Source organism: Corapipo altera, unplaced genomic scaffold (genome assembly GCF_003945725.1).
Source record: "Corapipo altera isolate COAL_440 unplaced genomic scaffold, ASM394572v1 51, whole genome shotgun sequence".
Classification (NCBI taxonomy): domain Eukaryota; kingdom Metazoa; phylum Chordata; class Aves; order Passeriformes; family Pipridae; genus Corapipo; species Corapipo altera.
In genome coordinates, this window is record NW_020884892.1 from 10,911,112 (window position 1) to 10,925,301 (window position 14,190).

The 14,190-nt window shown below is 40.1% G+C and overlaps 1 protein-coding gene across 1 annotated transcript in view; it reads left to right on the forward strand.

The window, feature by feature from the left end:
* Positions 1-9,441: 9,441 nt before the first annotated feature.
* Positions 9,442-14,190, forward strand: part of EIF3H (eukaryotic translation initiation factor 3 subunit H) — an 86,332-nt gene continuing 81,583 nt past the window's right edge. The window contains exon 1 of the mRNA XM_027645680.1: positions 9,442-9,590. Within this exon, the coding sequence (XP_027501481.1) occupies positions 9,471-9,590 (120 nt within the window). The 5' untranslated portion in view covers positions 9,442-9,470. The remainder of the gene's footprint in view (positions 9,591-14,190) is intronic.

Below are 14,190 nucleotides of genomic sequence, written 5' to 3' on the forward strand. Positions count from 1 at the left end.
CGGGTTACCTGAGGGCTGGTTCAGTGCCCCCTGTTATGCGATGCTGTGCTGGCTCCTGCCCTTCCCTAAGAGCAGAAATACACGTGTTTTGTTTTAGTTTGTTTTTTTTTTTTCCTAATCCACTGTAGTGATAAAATTACAATTGCTGTCGCAGAGACTGTAATTTAATCACACATCAGCCTACAGAATCACAGAATTAGGTGAATCACAGAATCACAATTAGGTTGGAAAAGACCTCTGAGATTATGGAATCCAATTTATGACTGAACACCACCCTGTCAACTAGACCATGGCACCAAGTGTCACATCCAGTCTTTCCTTAAACACCTCCAGGGACGGTGACTCCACCACCTCCCTAGGCAGCCAATTCCAATGTCTAATCACCCTTTCTGTGATGAAATGCCTCATAAAGTCTAACTTAAACCTCCCCTGATGCAGCTAGAGACTATATATATCCTCTCGCTAGTTGCCTAGAAGGCTTAGGATGTCTTAGGAATACTTTGGACGGCTTATTCAACACCTGTTTATATTGTTTCTTTTCATTGGCTACATCAACCTAGGCTCAATGTGCACAAAATTGAAGACAAAAAGCGTGTATTCTACATTTTAATACTACTTTTCTTTTTTTATCCATTTTTTTTAACTTTTTTCTTTTTTTTTCAGTGACAAATACTTTAATTTCACTGCAGTCTGGAGAAACAGCTGCCACTCAAAAAGCTATTGCACAAACTCCTCCCTTTCCAACAGAAAATATCAGCACACCAGACATCTGGCATTAAAAATCTGAACTTAATGCCCCTGTTTTAGGCAGGCAAAGGAATGTGATACCTTAACATCATCAAAATGATAATTGGAAGCATATGTCTTTCTATGCAGGTTTCACAGGAGACATCTTTCTGCAGGGGACAACTGTGCTGCAAGAAAAAACACGGCAAGTACCTGCCAGTTAACTGTAATCAGTCAGGCTGCTCTAAGGTCATTTAAGCAAATACCCAGCTGTCATATCGGTCTTTTTGCTAGCAAATAGACATGAGAAATATGTGCTTTGAAGCAAGTTAGTTAGTATTAAGAGAAACTGAAAAATAAATGATTTGATTACTATTCTAGAAATTCAAATCAACAGGAAATTGAGAATATTTTCCATGGGATCCGATTGTGCTGTTGACAGTATTTTTCTGCCAGTATCCTTCTTTCCAGTTGTCTTCAGGGGACAGTTGCACGTGCTCATGAGTCTTACGGATATACGTGCATATATGCCTTATTATGAGCTAAGTGATATGTTAAATTCATTATTAAACATAGTCCTAAATTTAAAAGCCTTTATTAAACTTCAGTCCTGTGGCTGATGTGTTCCCATAGTGCTATGATGACCCAGTTGTTCCATCTAACTGCAGAGTTTCATTATTTAAAATATTAGACAAAAGCACTCAGCAAGACTCCAAAGTAAAACTGTATTAGATTAATTATTTTTTCTTCAAGTAGTGTTTTGGTTGGTTGGTTGGTTTTGTTTTTTTTGTGTGTGTGTGTATGTATGATGACAACTAAGTAACTGTCCAAAGAGAGGCAGTTATTCCGTATTAAGAACATTTTCCACACCTTACAGACAGAATGAGGAATCTGCAATGATAACAGCTGCTACTGCAGTATGGAGATAAAAAGTAAATGACAGCTTGAACTAGTTTTTGAACTAAGTGCAAAATAAGATGTAATCCAGAGTAGGGTGTTAAATTCCATTGTGATGAGATACTCTTTCCGTATTCAATTGGTAAATATTATCATCACAGACAAGTTGTAATGCAATTGGTATGGTAAATATGTTCAGAGGGCTGTGTAAGAGCACAGATTTCTCCATTGTGCAGAAGACAGCATTAATTGGATGATAAACTACTTGAAGTACCATTCTGTAAATTTTATTTCACTTCTGTGCAATTCTTTTGAAGTTTTTTTAATAAATTTTTGATGTTAAAAGTAATGTCTATAAGAGTACTATAGCAGTGCAGAGAAGTACAGTAGAAGTCCTTGATTGCTGCTAGACAGATACAGGACCAGGGTACAGTTCTGATCTAATAAAACAGTTCATGTCACTTTATCAATACTATTAATAGCTTGTGGGTAAATACACAGTATTTATGAAAAAGAAGATGACCTTCTTTCTCTATATCCAAGTTCATGCTGAACTTCCCAAACCTGCAAAATGGGGAGAAGGCATCCCAGGAAACCAGGCTTCACCAGTGACACTGCACACAAAATGTGCACCAGCAGAAAATTAAGTCTTTGCAGAGCAGAGTATCTCTTGGCATATATGAGTTCAGCTCTGGTTTTCAGATGCTAGGTACTGCTGTAGTAGACTTAAATAACAAAATTGCTGTGACATGGATTACTTAAAGCGAAAGCTTTTCTTTATCAGAAGAGCTTTGATGTAGGCCTAGTAACAAGGATTTACCTTAATAGCTGGCACTTGGCAAATACTTGTAGCTTGGTGAGAAAACAGCTTCTGATTCTCCCAAACTTGTCCTGTGTCAGAGCTTTTAAATCTGAATGTGTTTCTTTTGGGCTAATGTGCTCTGTGGTTATCTGCAATAAATCTTAGCACCATGCTTAAATATGAGAAATGAACTGATTTTCAAAAAAAGAAAAGGGTAGGGTTTTCAATTACAACATTTGGAAACAAAACTATAATAAACACAGGCCAGTAAAACATCGTTGGAGTGTATCTGAAAATACTTTCCTAGGTGTATTTCTCTAATTCTTCTGAGGCATGTATAAGCCATAGAAGAAGATTCAGAAGCATTTATTGCTAAATTATATTTGTCAGAAGGTATATTATTCATTACTGGGCCCTCCTTTTATTGCCCTGAGACTGGTCTTGAGCTTTTGAATTTTAACCTTCATCATGTACATCCATCTTTTACAGTGCCTATTTTTCTGTTATCTCAAGGGAAGACAGCATCTGGATTTACAATAACTATGGCTGCAACAAGCTCTGTTTTTCCTTTATGGATTGGTATGATCTTAGCAGATGAGAATTTTGTGTATGACAAAGCTTTCTGCACTTTTCTGGCTCTACTGTTACTATACTCTTTAGTTAGAAAAATTACTTCTGGCTTAACCATAACTACCCATCACTGTATGTCCCACATTAACTGTCTTTTAAATTGTGTATCGTACAAAGCCTACATTCAATGTAGAAGTTGGCATATTTAGTTTCACTACATACCGGTGGCTTGCAAGGGTAAGAAATAAAATACAGTGGATATAAATGCAGGTTTTAAGTGACTGTTTATAGCAGCACATACTTTGAGAATGCTCCGGAGAACAAAGATTTTGCAGGCAACTTTACCTTTCTTACTGGAGCTGAAAGAAATTATAGGGCTGAAAATAATCACCGGGATTCTTGACAGCTTCTCAAATGTTATACCATCTTTTCTCTCTTTTTTGACTTTGAGCTAAATTCCTATGAAAGATGAACAGAATCGGGAATTACCCAATTTAACTAAATCTTTTGTCTTTCTGAATAGATGCACACTACTGATACACTGTTCAGTTTATGCAGCATTTTTGGTTGATGCAGCTCCTTAAGATGCACATGTTAAACAACTGTTGTCGTGCTGCTGTAAGGACACACAAGGGCATCCTTTCAGAGCAGCCTTTCCTCCCTGCACTGTTCCTCAAGGTCTGCACCAGTTAGTTGCCATTCTGCACCACGTGTGACATGCTGCTGTACTGCTCCCTCTGCACTTGCAGGGCTTGAAGAAGCGCTTGAGGGATGTAAAAGTGCCATAATGTAGAAAAATATGAAGTCTTACTGGAATACTCAGGATTGGAATTGTAACTTCAGTTTGTGAAGTGTGAAGAACACAGGAGAGAGGAAGATACCTTGCCAAATCCTGATTATCTTCTTGCTGATGTGCTAGGAAAATAGAGGGGAAGAACAGATGCTTTACACCTCATCTTCTATTGTGCCTATTGCTTCATTTTGAGCAGAAAATCCCTCTCCCCCTTTTAGTACTTCTGACAGAAAGTAAATATAAGTCCATTTTATTTCTCTTAAACTCTGTCTTCCCTTGGAGCTGACAGGAAGCTTGGAAGACATAAAACATTTTGGATTTTTGGTATGCTTGCTTGCATTTGTTTCCTCATTTCTTGTTCTCCTTAGAGAAGGCTATTATATTCAGCATGTGATGGCTTGCATGTCATTAAGAATCAGAAGGTGCATTAATTGATAATGAAGAGAAGGCTGAACAAATTGACACAAAAGAGAAATTATGTGGGAAGCCTACCTCCAACAAGAAATTAACTTTATGGCCAAAATTCTGATTTGTGCAAGAGAATTGACTTCAGGCCTGAAGTGTGTCTTTTCACCCCTTCACTGATTTCAGGGAGAAATCATATAACTGGGAACAGAGAAGTGGAATCTTTACATTGTGGTGATAGAACCTATGTGCTGTCTATGCTTACACAATTTTCTAACTGGATACTCTAGGAAGAGTCTGGCTCTGCTTAGAAACATACAATAACATTGGAAAGTAACTTGACTTTGTTTTACAGACCAAAATTAGCACTTAAAATGTCCAAGTTTGTTTTATCATATGCATTTCCAGGTAGGCAATTTTATGGTTAATTCCTTTGTCATTTTTTTTGTTCCCGTTAGTAGTATGGTAATGGGTTTGAGGTGCTATAGTAAATGATCAACTAATAATAAAAAATAGCTATAAACACCTGGAACGTAAAAAGAGTGAATAAGAAGGTAACTAAAAACATTCATTGGAAAACAGTCACTGAAAAAAGCATAGAAAAAATCTTGAGCAGTGGAAAAACCCCCAAACTTTCCCAAGGGAAGACCTTATATTTTTTAATATTTCCTTCATTTGCAGAAATACCTTATTACGCTACTGTCCCTTTTTTTTTTTAAATAATGCTTTTATATTTAGTCTAGAAAATGCTAAAAGGTTGCCTGTGTAAGAGCATGGTTGAAACCATGCATAGCCTCTGAAACCTCCATTCTTAGAGAAAATAAATTGAATTTTCAAAGTTTAGATTCTGGACCTGTAGTTGCTTTATTGCATTTGATGTTTGTCCCTGGGGGTTTCTATGCTGTTGCAGTTCCCACTTTTACCACTTTTCTATCACTACTGCACCTTATTACTTTCCATTTCCTATTTCAAATAAAAAAAGCCAATAAAACCAATTTCTTCACATTGATTCTCTTGAAGAAAATTAGAAAAAACTGTGGAATAGAATTCTGTATTGGTACCAATAAGTTCTACAATCACAATTAGCCTCATGAGAAATAATAGTACTGAAAAATTCTTTGGCACAAAATGCTCATGCATTTACGTAGCCTGATCTTAAATTTTCCCATTGAGCTACTCTGTGGAAAGTAGTAAGCACTGGATGAATATCTGACATTTCAGAAGGTGACTATTTAGCAGTGAAACGGAATGTTGTAGATGCTGTAGAAATAGGTATGCAAAGGGCCTGACTTCAGTGAGTCACAGTTGGGGATCAGTGGTATCTGAACACAGTGGGTGTGGAGAGCAGCCTCATTTATCAGGGAGAACCTTCCTTAGCATGGGTTGATAGCCCAGGGATATTTAATTTCCTTGAGTCTTAAATTGCTGTGGTCAGCAGAACACAAATAACTGAAACCCCTGAATTATACAAGGCTTATACACAATGCTGCTTCCTGAGGCTGGAGTTGGCATTTGGAATTGCCTGTGCATGGCATGCAGCGCTGCTCAGTGCAGCTGCAGCTACAGGTTCTACAGTTACACAAGCACACACCTGGCAAAACTGCATCTGCTGAGGAGACCTGAGGGGTGGGGGTGGGGACAAAAGAAAGAAAAGATTGAGCATTTGAGAGATCTTGTCTGTCTCATGGCTTTGGAAATGTGATTCACAAGTATTCTTGCCATCCTTCTGCTTCCCCCCCCCATCCTGAGAGAGGGCAGTGAGCGAGAGGCTGAGTGGGTGTGTGGCTGTTGGCCAGAGTCAACTCACCACAGATATACAGAGAGACCTCTTGTCATTAGGATTTTCACTCTCCCTATGGGTTATGAGAGTGGTGTGTAAATGACAGGCGATTATCAAAAGGTGTCCTGTGAATAAGAAGGGGATTTCAAAAGGAGCAGATTCCATGACATGCATAGAATTATGTAGAATTAGCTTTTTACTTGTACAAAGGGATTAGGTACAGCCTTAAATTCACTACCCTCCTCCCAAATACAAGCCTTACTTTATGCAGAAAAGATGTTACATTGTGACTTCATTTTTAAGCAGCGCACTGGCTGTAGGTACATTTCCTATGATAGGACTCTGAGAAAGGTCACCAATGTATTCCTATGAAGATGTGCCACATCCCTGTGTTTCATGACATTTGAAAGCTTAAGCCTGGATATCTCACCCCTTTCAGAAAACCAAGCTTTTCCAAACTTAAAACTTCTGTAAGACTTCAAGATATTACAAGGCAATTTTAAGTTTGTGCTAGGGGAGTCTTCTGCCACTAAGCTTTGGAGATTATTTTACTGGAAACTTTTTTTTTTTTTACATAATAATGTTGGTTTAGACAACTGTAGTTATAAGTGCAAGTTTGTGTTTGGGGTGTTTTTGTGTCTCAGTACAAGTACAGACTGCTATATGTATATCCTAATTTATTCTTCCCTATTCCTTTACACTTTGTGATAATGAAATTAAAGTGTTCATTATGCTTAGAAATACTTGGAATTGCTGAGAGGATAGGAAAGAAAAACACAGAATTCAGACATGACCCATTTACCAAGTGGTAACAAGTCATTGCAGGTTAGCCCTTCTCTGGTGAATGGTCTTAGCCTGCAGCATACACAAATGAAATTCAAGTAGGTTTAGCCCTTAAGGTAAAGTCAGTCTGATGATTTGGAAGGGATTATATCTTTGAACCCTAATCAGATAATTAGCAGCTCTAGTTCTGCTCATAGCCCTGATATGGTACAGAGGTGCTGTGGGGGGAGATGACACATCTCAGTTTCACCAAAGTTTTTACTTAAGCAGGACTGGGGAATGAAAAGGTTCTGGTTGGTTCCAGCTGTCTTTTAAATTTAGAGTATAATTTAAAAATGATTAATGGAAATTGTGCACTACTTGAATTTTCTAATGTGTTCAGTGGTTTTCCTGAGTAGCTTGGGCAAATTTTTCACTCTGACATCCTTTTCATGGCCTCCTTTTCAAGAATTCAGTATTTTCAATGGTGAAATTTTTTATGGCCTCTTGCCTCCAGTGATCTGGGGAGTTCTGCAAAGTAGAGAGTTGATATTTGTGTTTCATTTTTCATGTTAATCATAATTAACCAAGTTGACTGAATTATTCTAGCAGTGCATTAAGTAGTGTAAGCCCTATGCCAGTCCCACGAATAGGGCTATTTTGGGTGCCCACAGCAACCTCTTTGAATATGCTGATGTTCTGTGCTGCACCTACTTTTTTTTTTTTCTTTTCTTTTTTAAATTACATTGACTTTCTGTTCAAAACCTCGATAGGCAGAAGCAATATATCACATTTGTCTTATCCCAGGAGCTCTAATTCCCTTTTGGATTCCTAAGAATGTGCCAGTGGTAAAGCACTGTGCATTTCCTGACAAAAGGTATGTTTTTCTATTTAAATACCTTGCAACAGCAGCTTTGAAGTAGCCCACAGATCTCCAGCTGTCCATGGACTAGAGTTGAAAACTACTATATTGCCATAATACTATTTCCTAATCGTAGTTTCTTTAATTAAAACTATTTGATCATATTTGTAAATTAAAACTGGATATGCATGTGAATGTAACAGCACACTGGAATAATAATATTGAATTAAGCAACTTTGTTCTCTAGAAAAAACTTCAAAAGGCAATGCCAGTGGGAGTGCAACCTTCAGTCATTGAAACCGGCTGAGGGCAGGACTCAAATTTGCAACACCTACGTGATGGCTGAGCTTGCTGGCCACAGCAAACTGCTCTGAAACTCAAGGTAGTTCTTGCATCAGTCTCTCTACAAACTGCTTTTGGACCAACACCCGCTGCACATGCACTTCAGTCTCTTTGAGGCACAAGGTACATTTGACCTCAGTGATCCTGCAATTCTGAACTTCCCCTTCAATCTCCATTTAAGAGTTTTTTCCCCCAATGGAAAATGTAAAGTGGGATTCATCTCACCCTACTTTAGACATCTATCACAAGGTGTCCTTAGCAAAGCTGGGGATCCAATTTTCTTGTTAGAGTCAGTGCAAGTCTAGTCAGTGACATAAGTGGCATTTAGGATATGATTTCACTTGTTGGGATGATTATTACACTAGAGTCTTTGCTTGAATTTTTTCAGAACCAATGCAGGGAGCTGGTAGGGAATATTCTAAATGATGTTAGAATTATTTTATAGGAACAGGCAAATGCTGAGTCTGCGTCTGCTGGAAAATGCAGATACATCTTCATATTGGCCTTAAGAAGTATGTTTCCCTCCTTTAGTTAAAAATTAGTGTCAGCTACATTGTTGAAAAGGTATATTTTTATGCAGTCACATATTTGGCATAGTGTCTGGACAGCTTTTCGGGGGTATGGTAGAGCTGCCTTTCACAGCCCATTGCATTTTTCAGAAGAGTGGATAAGGTTTGAAATATTAAAAAGAAAAAACAAAACAAAAACCTCAAACAAAATAGAGCAGCAAAGCAAACCCAATACTTAACCTTTACTACAACACGAACTCACTCCTGGGAATTGAACAAATAGTCGGTACTTCAGGGATTTGTGTCTAATGTTCAGACCATCCCCCTATACCTGGCACTGGTGAGGCCTCAAATCCTGTGTCCAGTTTTGGGGCCCTCACTACAAGAAGGACACTGAGGGGCTGGAGCGTGTCCAGAGAAGGGCAGCAGAGCTGGTGAAGGGTCTGGAGCACAAGTCCCACAAGCAGCTGAGGGAGCTGGGGGTGTTCAGCCCGGAGGAGGCTCCAGGAAGACCTCATGGCTCTCTAGAACCGCCTGAAAGGACGCTCTTGCCAGGTGGGGGTCAGTCTCTTCTCCCAGGTAACAAGTGACAGAATGAGAGGAAATGGCCTCAAGCTGCACCAGGGGAGGTTCATGTCGGACATCAGGAAGAATTTACAGCAATGGCTGTTAAACATTAAAATGAGATGCCCAGGGAGATGGTGGAGTCTCCGTCCCTGGAGATGTGTAAGGAAAGACTGGACGGGGCACTTAGTGCCATGGTCTAGTTGACAAGGTGGTGATCGGTCACAGGTTGGACTCGATGATCTCGGAGGTGTTTTCCAACGCAAACGATCCCCTTATTCTGTGGACAAGAAGGCCGGCGGGGCCGCGCGGGCTGGGAAAGCACAGGGCACGGCTGTCCCCGGGCACACCGAGCCAGGGCCTCGTTCCCGCCCGGGGCCGCTTCTGCGCGCACCGCACCGGCCATTTGGCCGCTTCCTGTGCGCCGTGTTTCTCTTTCCGGCCGTGCGGGGGCAGCGATGGCGTCGCGCAAAGAGGGCCCGGGCGCTGCCGGCGGCGGCTTCGGCGCCAGCAAGGGCAAGGGCAAAGCCGCGGCTGCGGGAGACTCGGCCGTCAAGCAAGTGCAGATCGACGGGCTGGTAAGCGGAAGGCCCGGGGCCGCCGCAGGCGGGGGGCGGGCGGGGCGGCCGCGTGGAACCGCCGGCGGGGCCGGTCCGTGGGGCAGTGCCGGGAGCGGGGCCGCCTGAAGGGCAGGAACGGCCTCAATCTCTTGCTGAGCTTCCCGTGCCGGGCTCCCCCTGCTCGTCCCAGGGCTGGGAGCGGCTCCCGTCCGGTGTGAGCGAAGGTCGGACCAGGGCAGAGAGTAAATTAAATTGCCTTTACATGCCCCCTCTCATCCCTCAGCTCCGCCGCCCCGTGCCCGGGTTTGCCAGTTCCAGCTTTCACGCCTCAGACTCGCCACACACTGAGAAAGCTGCGCAGGTGTACGAGGTGACAAGCACGGCGGGTTTTTCCCTCCCCGTTGTGCTTTTTGCCGTCCCTGCCAGGGCTGCAGCACTGGTTGCTTTTGCTTAATGAGCAAGGAAGTAACCTGGTGGGTTGGAGGGACGTATCAGAGAACGGAGTCATCCTGATACAGACAATCCGTGCAGACCTGGAATAGAAGAGCATCTCCTAAAGCTGATTCTTGGCTTTGCTGCTGCCTCTTCATGTGTTGGTTCATGTCTTATCAGTTGGTAATACTATTAATGACATAGAAAGGAAGAGTTACTTCTGAAGGGTAGAAACACTGTTTATTACTTCATTGTCTTTGCCAAATGTCAGCAGAACACTGTGCAGCTGAAGCAGGAAGGAGAGAATTGGTGTCCTGGTCATGAGAAGGAACATCATAGTTTTGAGAGAAACTTTAGAGCCTGCTTGGCATTTATTACTGAAAGTCTTCAGTCCTTGTCCTGGAGTTACATAGTGGAGAAAATATTTGGGAAGAGGAAGAGTAACTTATTTGTGTATAGTAGGTTTTGTGAAAGAGAAAACTTGAATTATAGTTTTGTCCACTGTCCCGTCCAACTGTGGGTCCATGACTTTGGTGCGTGGAGCATTTTCAAGGAGTGCTGAAAACTGACTGTGAAATACCCTAAAAATCCAGCAGTGGATGTCAGACTGCTCCTGCTCAGGCTGGTGCCAGACAATCAGTGTGGGTGTGTGGCTGTTTATTAGCAAGTTTAAGAGAACAGTGAAAAAGGGAATAGTTAAGAGCAGGATACAGGTTGTAGCCTTAATTCCATTTCTGTGCAATCAGTTTTGAACTTTGATAACAACTGTTAAATCTGATTTATTTTGTTCCTGCTTTAAAGAAATAAAGAGAACAGGTGTTTAGAAACTGTTCTCTATCAGATGTATAATCTGCTTTGTGAGCTGCTGTTGGTTTAGATCAATTGTGAATGGCCCTGATGGTCTCCTTACAGTCCAGCAAATGCCTTTGAGTACTTTCTGTTTCATGCTTTTTTTTCCCCGTTGTCCTTGTGTGTTCTCCTGGTGCAGCTCAGTGGTGCCTCTCCCATGGAGTCCTACAGAGGGAGGTGGAAGCTTTCATCTTCCCACCTGCTGGAGATACACTTACACAAAGTGTTCTCAGGACACTGACACTGTGGTTCATTAACTTCCGTGACACCTATGAGGGAGCGAAATGTTGGCATAAATTTGCTTGCTTTGTAAACAAAGGGGCTTCTGTTGCAAGGCCTTCAAGTATCTTACTGAAATCTGCTAAAATGTTCCTAATATTCCACTGTACTCTCACAAAGTAACAAGACTACACTTCCCCACTCACTAGGGATGAGTTAAATACAGTGATCTCTAGAACAAGCACAGCTACCACTACTAATGTTCATTACTAAATGTATCAAAAGCAGATCACAATATTCCGTAAAAGGAACAGCAGAAATCTTATCTTTCTGTTTATTGTGTGGTTTAAACTGCAAGGCATGTTCAGTTCAATCATTCAGAAGACAACCAGTTCTAAAAAGAGAGGACATCAAACATGGCTTGTTTAACAACATCAGCGGCTCTGGACCCACATGCAATCAGTGTTTTTTCCTCTGTTGTAAAAGCAGCTGGATAGAGTCCATTTCCTTTGATGTTGTAGTCATTCCTGTACTCCTACACTGGATGAAGAACAGCATCCACTTTTGCTTACTGTGCCTTACAAAAGGCATTCCTTATTCAAAACTCCCAATATAATTGTATGCATAGATAATTCCTGTCTGCTATAAATTTCTCAAAAATTAATCAGAAAACAATACAATCTTCTAGGTATCAAAACCAAAATAAATTACTCTAATAGCATTAATATTTCAATTAGTTACGTGAATTTAGCCTATCTTACTAGTTAGGATTTTGTTGTTTGTTTTTACTCTTGACGTGGCAGTACTTCTACATTTGTTACTTTGTTACCTGAAAAGCTGCACTTGATCTAAATCCAAATTACACCATGTGTAATGAAATAAGGAATTAATCAGATTAAAATAAGAAGTTAACTCTGGGTTGTTGTATTGTACCAAATTTAAAAAGGAGGCCCGAAAGTAGGTATTGCTGCATCATTAAGGGCTATGTTTTAAGATAGCATCCTTCACTACAAATATTGGAGATTTTATACTTTACTGTTCCTCTGAAATAACAAGCTTTTTAAATATACTTTCACATTCTCACATACAGAGAAGACTAATACATCCAGTATTTGTTCCAGCTACCTAATTCTGTGAGCATTTGAATATACATTTAGGTGTCTTTCTTAAATTTTGTATAGAGCTTAAGTTAAAGTACCTTTGTAAGTTTATTTATATTAAATGCAAACATACATCGGCTAAAACATAAATATGTCAAGAAGATGGTTAGAAGTTGTGCACCTTGTCTGCATTTGTGCACCTCCAGCACTAGTGTGGCTGTAGTGCAGATATTTCTCTTGTGTCAGATACGACTGATTTAATCAAAGATTGTTACTTTAAGCTTCATTGCATCATCCCTAGTTTGGTGATGGTGCAGTGTGCCCAATGCTTTGTATTCTTACCTGTGGTATGTGAAGGGTTTATCTATCTATTTATTTATTTATTTATAAAAATATAGGTAAGAATGTGTGAGTCAGCCTTTTTAAAAACACCCTAACATCATTATTGAATTCTTTTTCAATAGTTACTCTACTCATAATTGTGATATTTAGGTTGCTTGTGCCATGTTTTCTTATTACCAGTCATTTTTGCCCTTAAGATGTAGGACTGACTGGACTGTATTCCCAGCTAGGGATAAGGAAAGCCTAGTTAGCTTCTTGGGTGAGGAACCCTTTAGGGTGATATGTTTGATCATAGTAAATGAAATAAGGTACCATGATTGCTGAAAATCAGTTTTTCAGGCTCATTTTGCAAATGTTTGCTTAAGCACTTTTTAAAATTCTAACTTTTGACACTCTAGGAAAGAAAGAAATCAATATCCACAGTATTTGAGTAATTTTTACTACCAGTGAAGCCTGTATTGAACTGGCTAAAAATCTCTTGACATTTCTTAAGTTGTAAATATTGTGCCTTTCGTAGCATTTCTTCTGCTTTTTTTCCCCCTTCTCCTGTACCCTTTTTGAAGAATGCACAGTGTGTTCTGCCTCCTTTTCTCTGTACAGTTTCTTGACGCTGCAGAGCTGTAGAATAGGATTTTAGGATATAACGTCCTTTAGGCTGTGTTGTGTTTTGTGTGTTCTCTAAAGGAGTTAAAATGGAATTTTAAGTTGAAGTTTAATCTAGTTGACTTTTCCTTGACCTGTTTCCTTAAAAAATTAGATCAGATTATGCTGGCTCTGAGAGTTAGTGTGTGAAGTGAATACTGGCTTAATGTGTTCATGGATACCTTGAAGCATAGAGAAGACAGAGGCGCTTTGTTTTATGTGCTATTAATCTTCACATACAATGAGCTGCATGAGTCTAACCCAGAGGGGAACTTCTGACATATAATCTATGCTTAAATTCAGAAGAGAAAGCTGGTAAGTTGAAAGGGCAAGAACTTCCTTGGAATGTAACACTTTTCAGGCTTAGTGAAGATTTCTTAAACTGCAGTGGGTAGAGTACCCACATCGTGATGGTGTGAGGACGCAGATTTTGTCAGGGGATAGCAGGTATACTTGCTAGCAAAGCATAAACTTTATATGATTTGTAAGAGTGCAGTGGTGCACTCGGCATCTCATAAGTGTCATGGTAAGTGTACTCAAGTGAGGCATTTAAAACCAGAACATCTGGTATCGCTTCATACCATGAAACTGATGTGCTGACAAAAGGAGTTAATCTAAATGTGGAGGTGGCTTAAACGTGTTGAGCAGTGTTACACTTCAAGGCTTTAAGGGGAAAATCTTATTTCAAAACAGGCTTTTCTTTTTTTGCTCAATGCAAGGAGAAGTAATGTGTTGCCTTCTACGGTGCTGTCATTAAGAGTTAAACTTCTCATTATATTTTGTCCCTCTCATGTGCATATCAGGCTGGTCTCTTATGTGGTAATTGTGTATGCATAGCTTCTGTGAAAGCAGTAAATTGTGCTCTTGTGATTTCTATTTGATTGTGTTAATACCAAGGAAAAGAGTATTTCCACCAAATATATTTCAAATAACTTCCTACATTTTAGTGATGAGAATATTATATCTGAAACACAGCAGGTAATAAGCATTACCTTTGTATCCTATTTAGGTGTTAACTTTGACTCTGTGAGTGG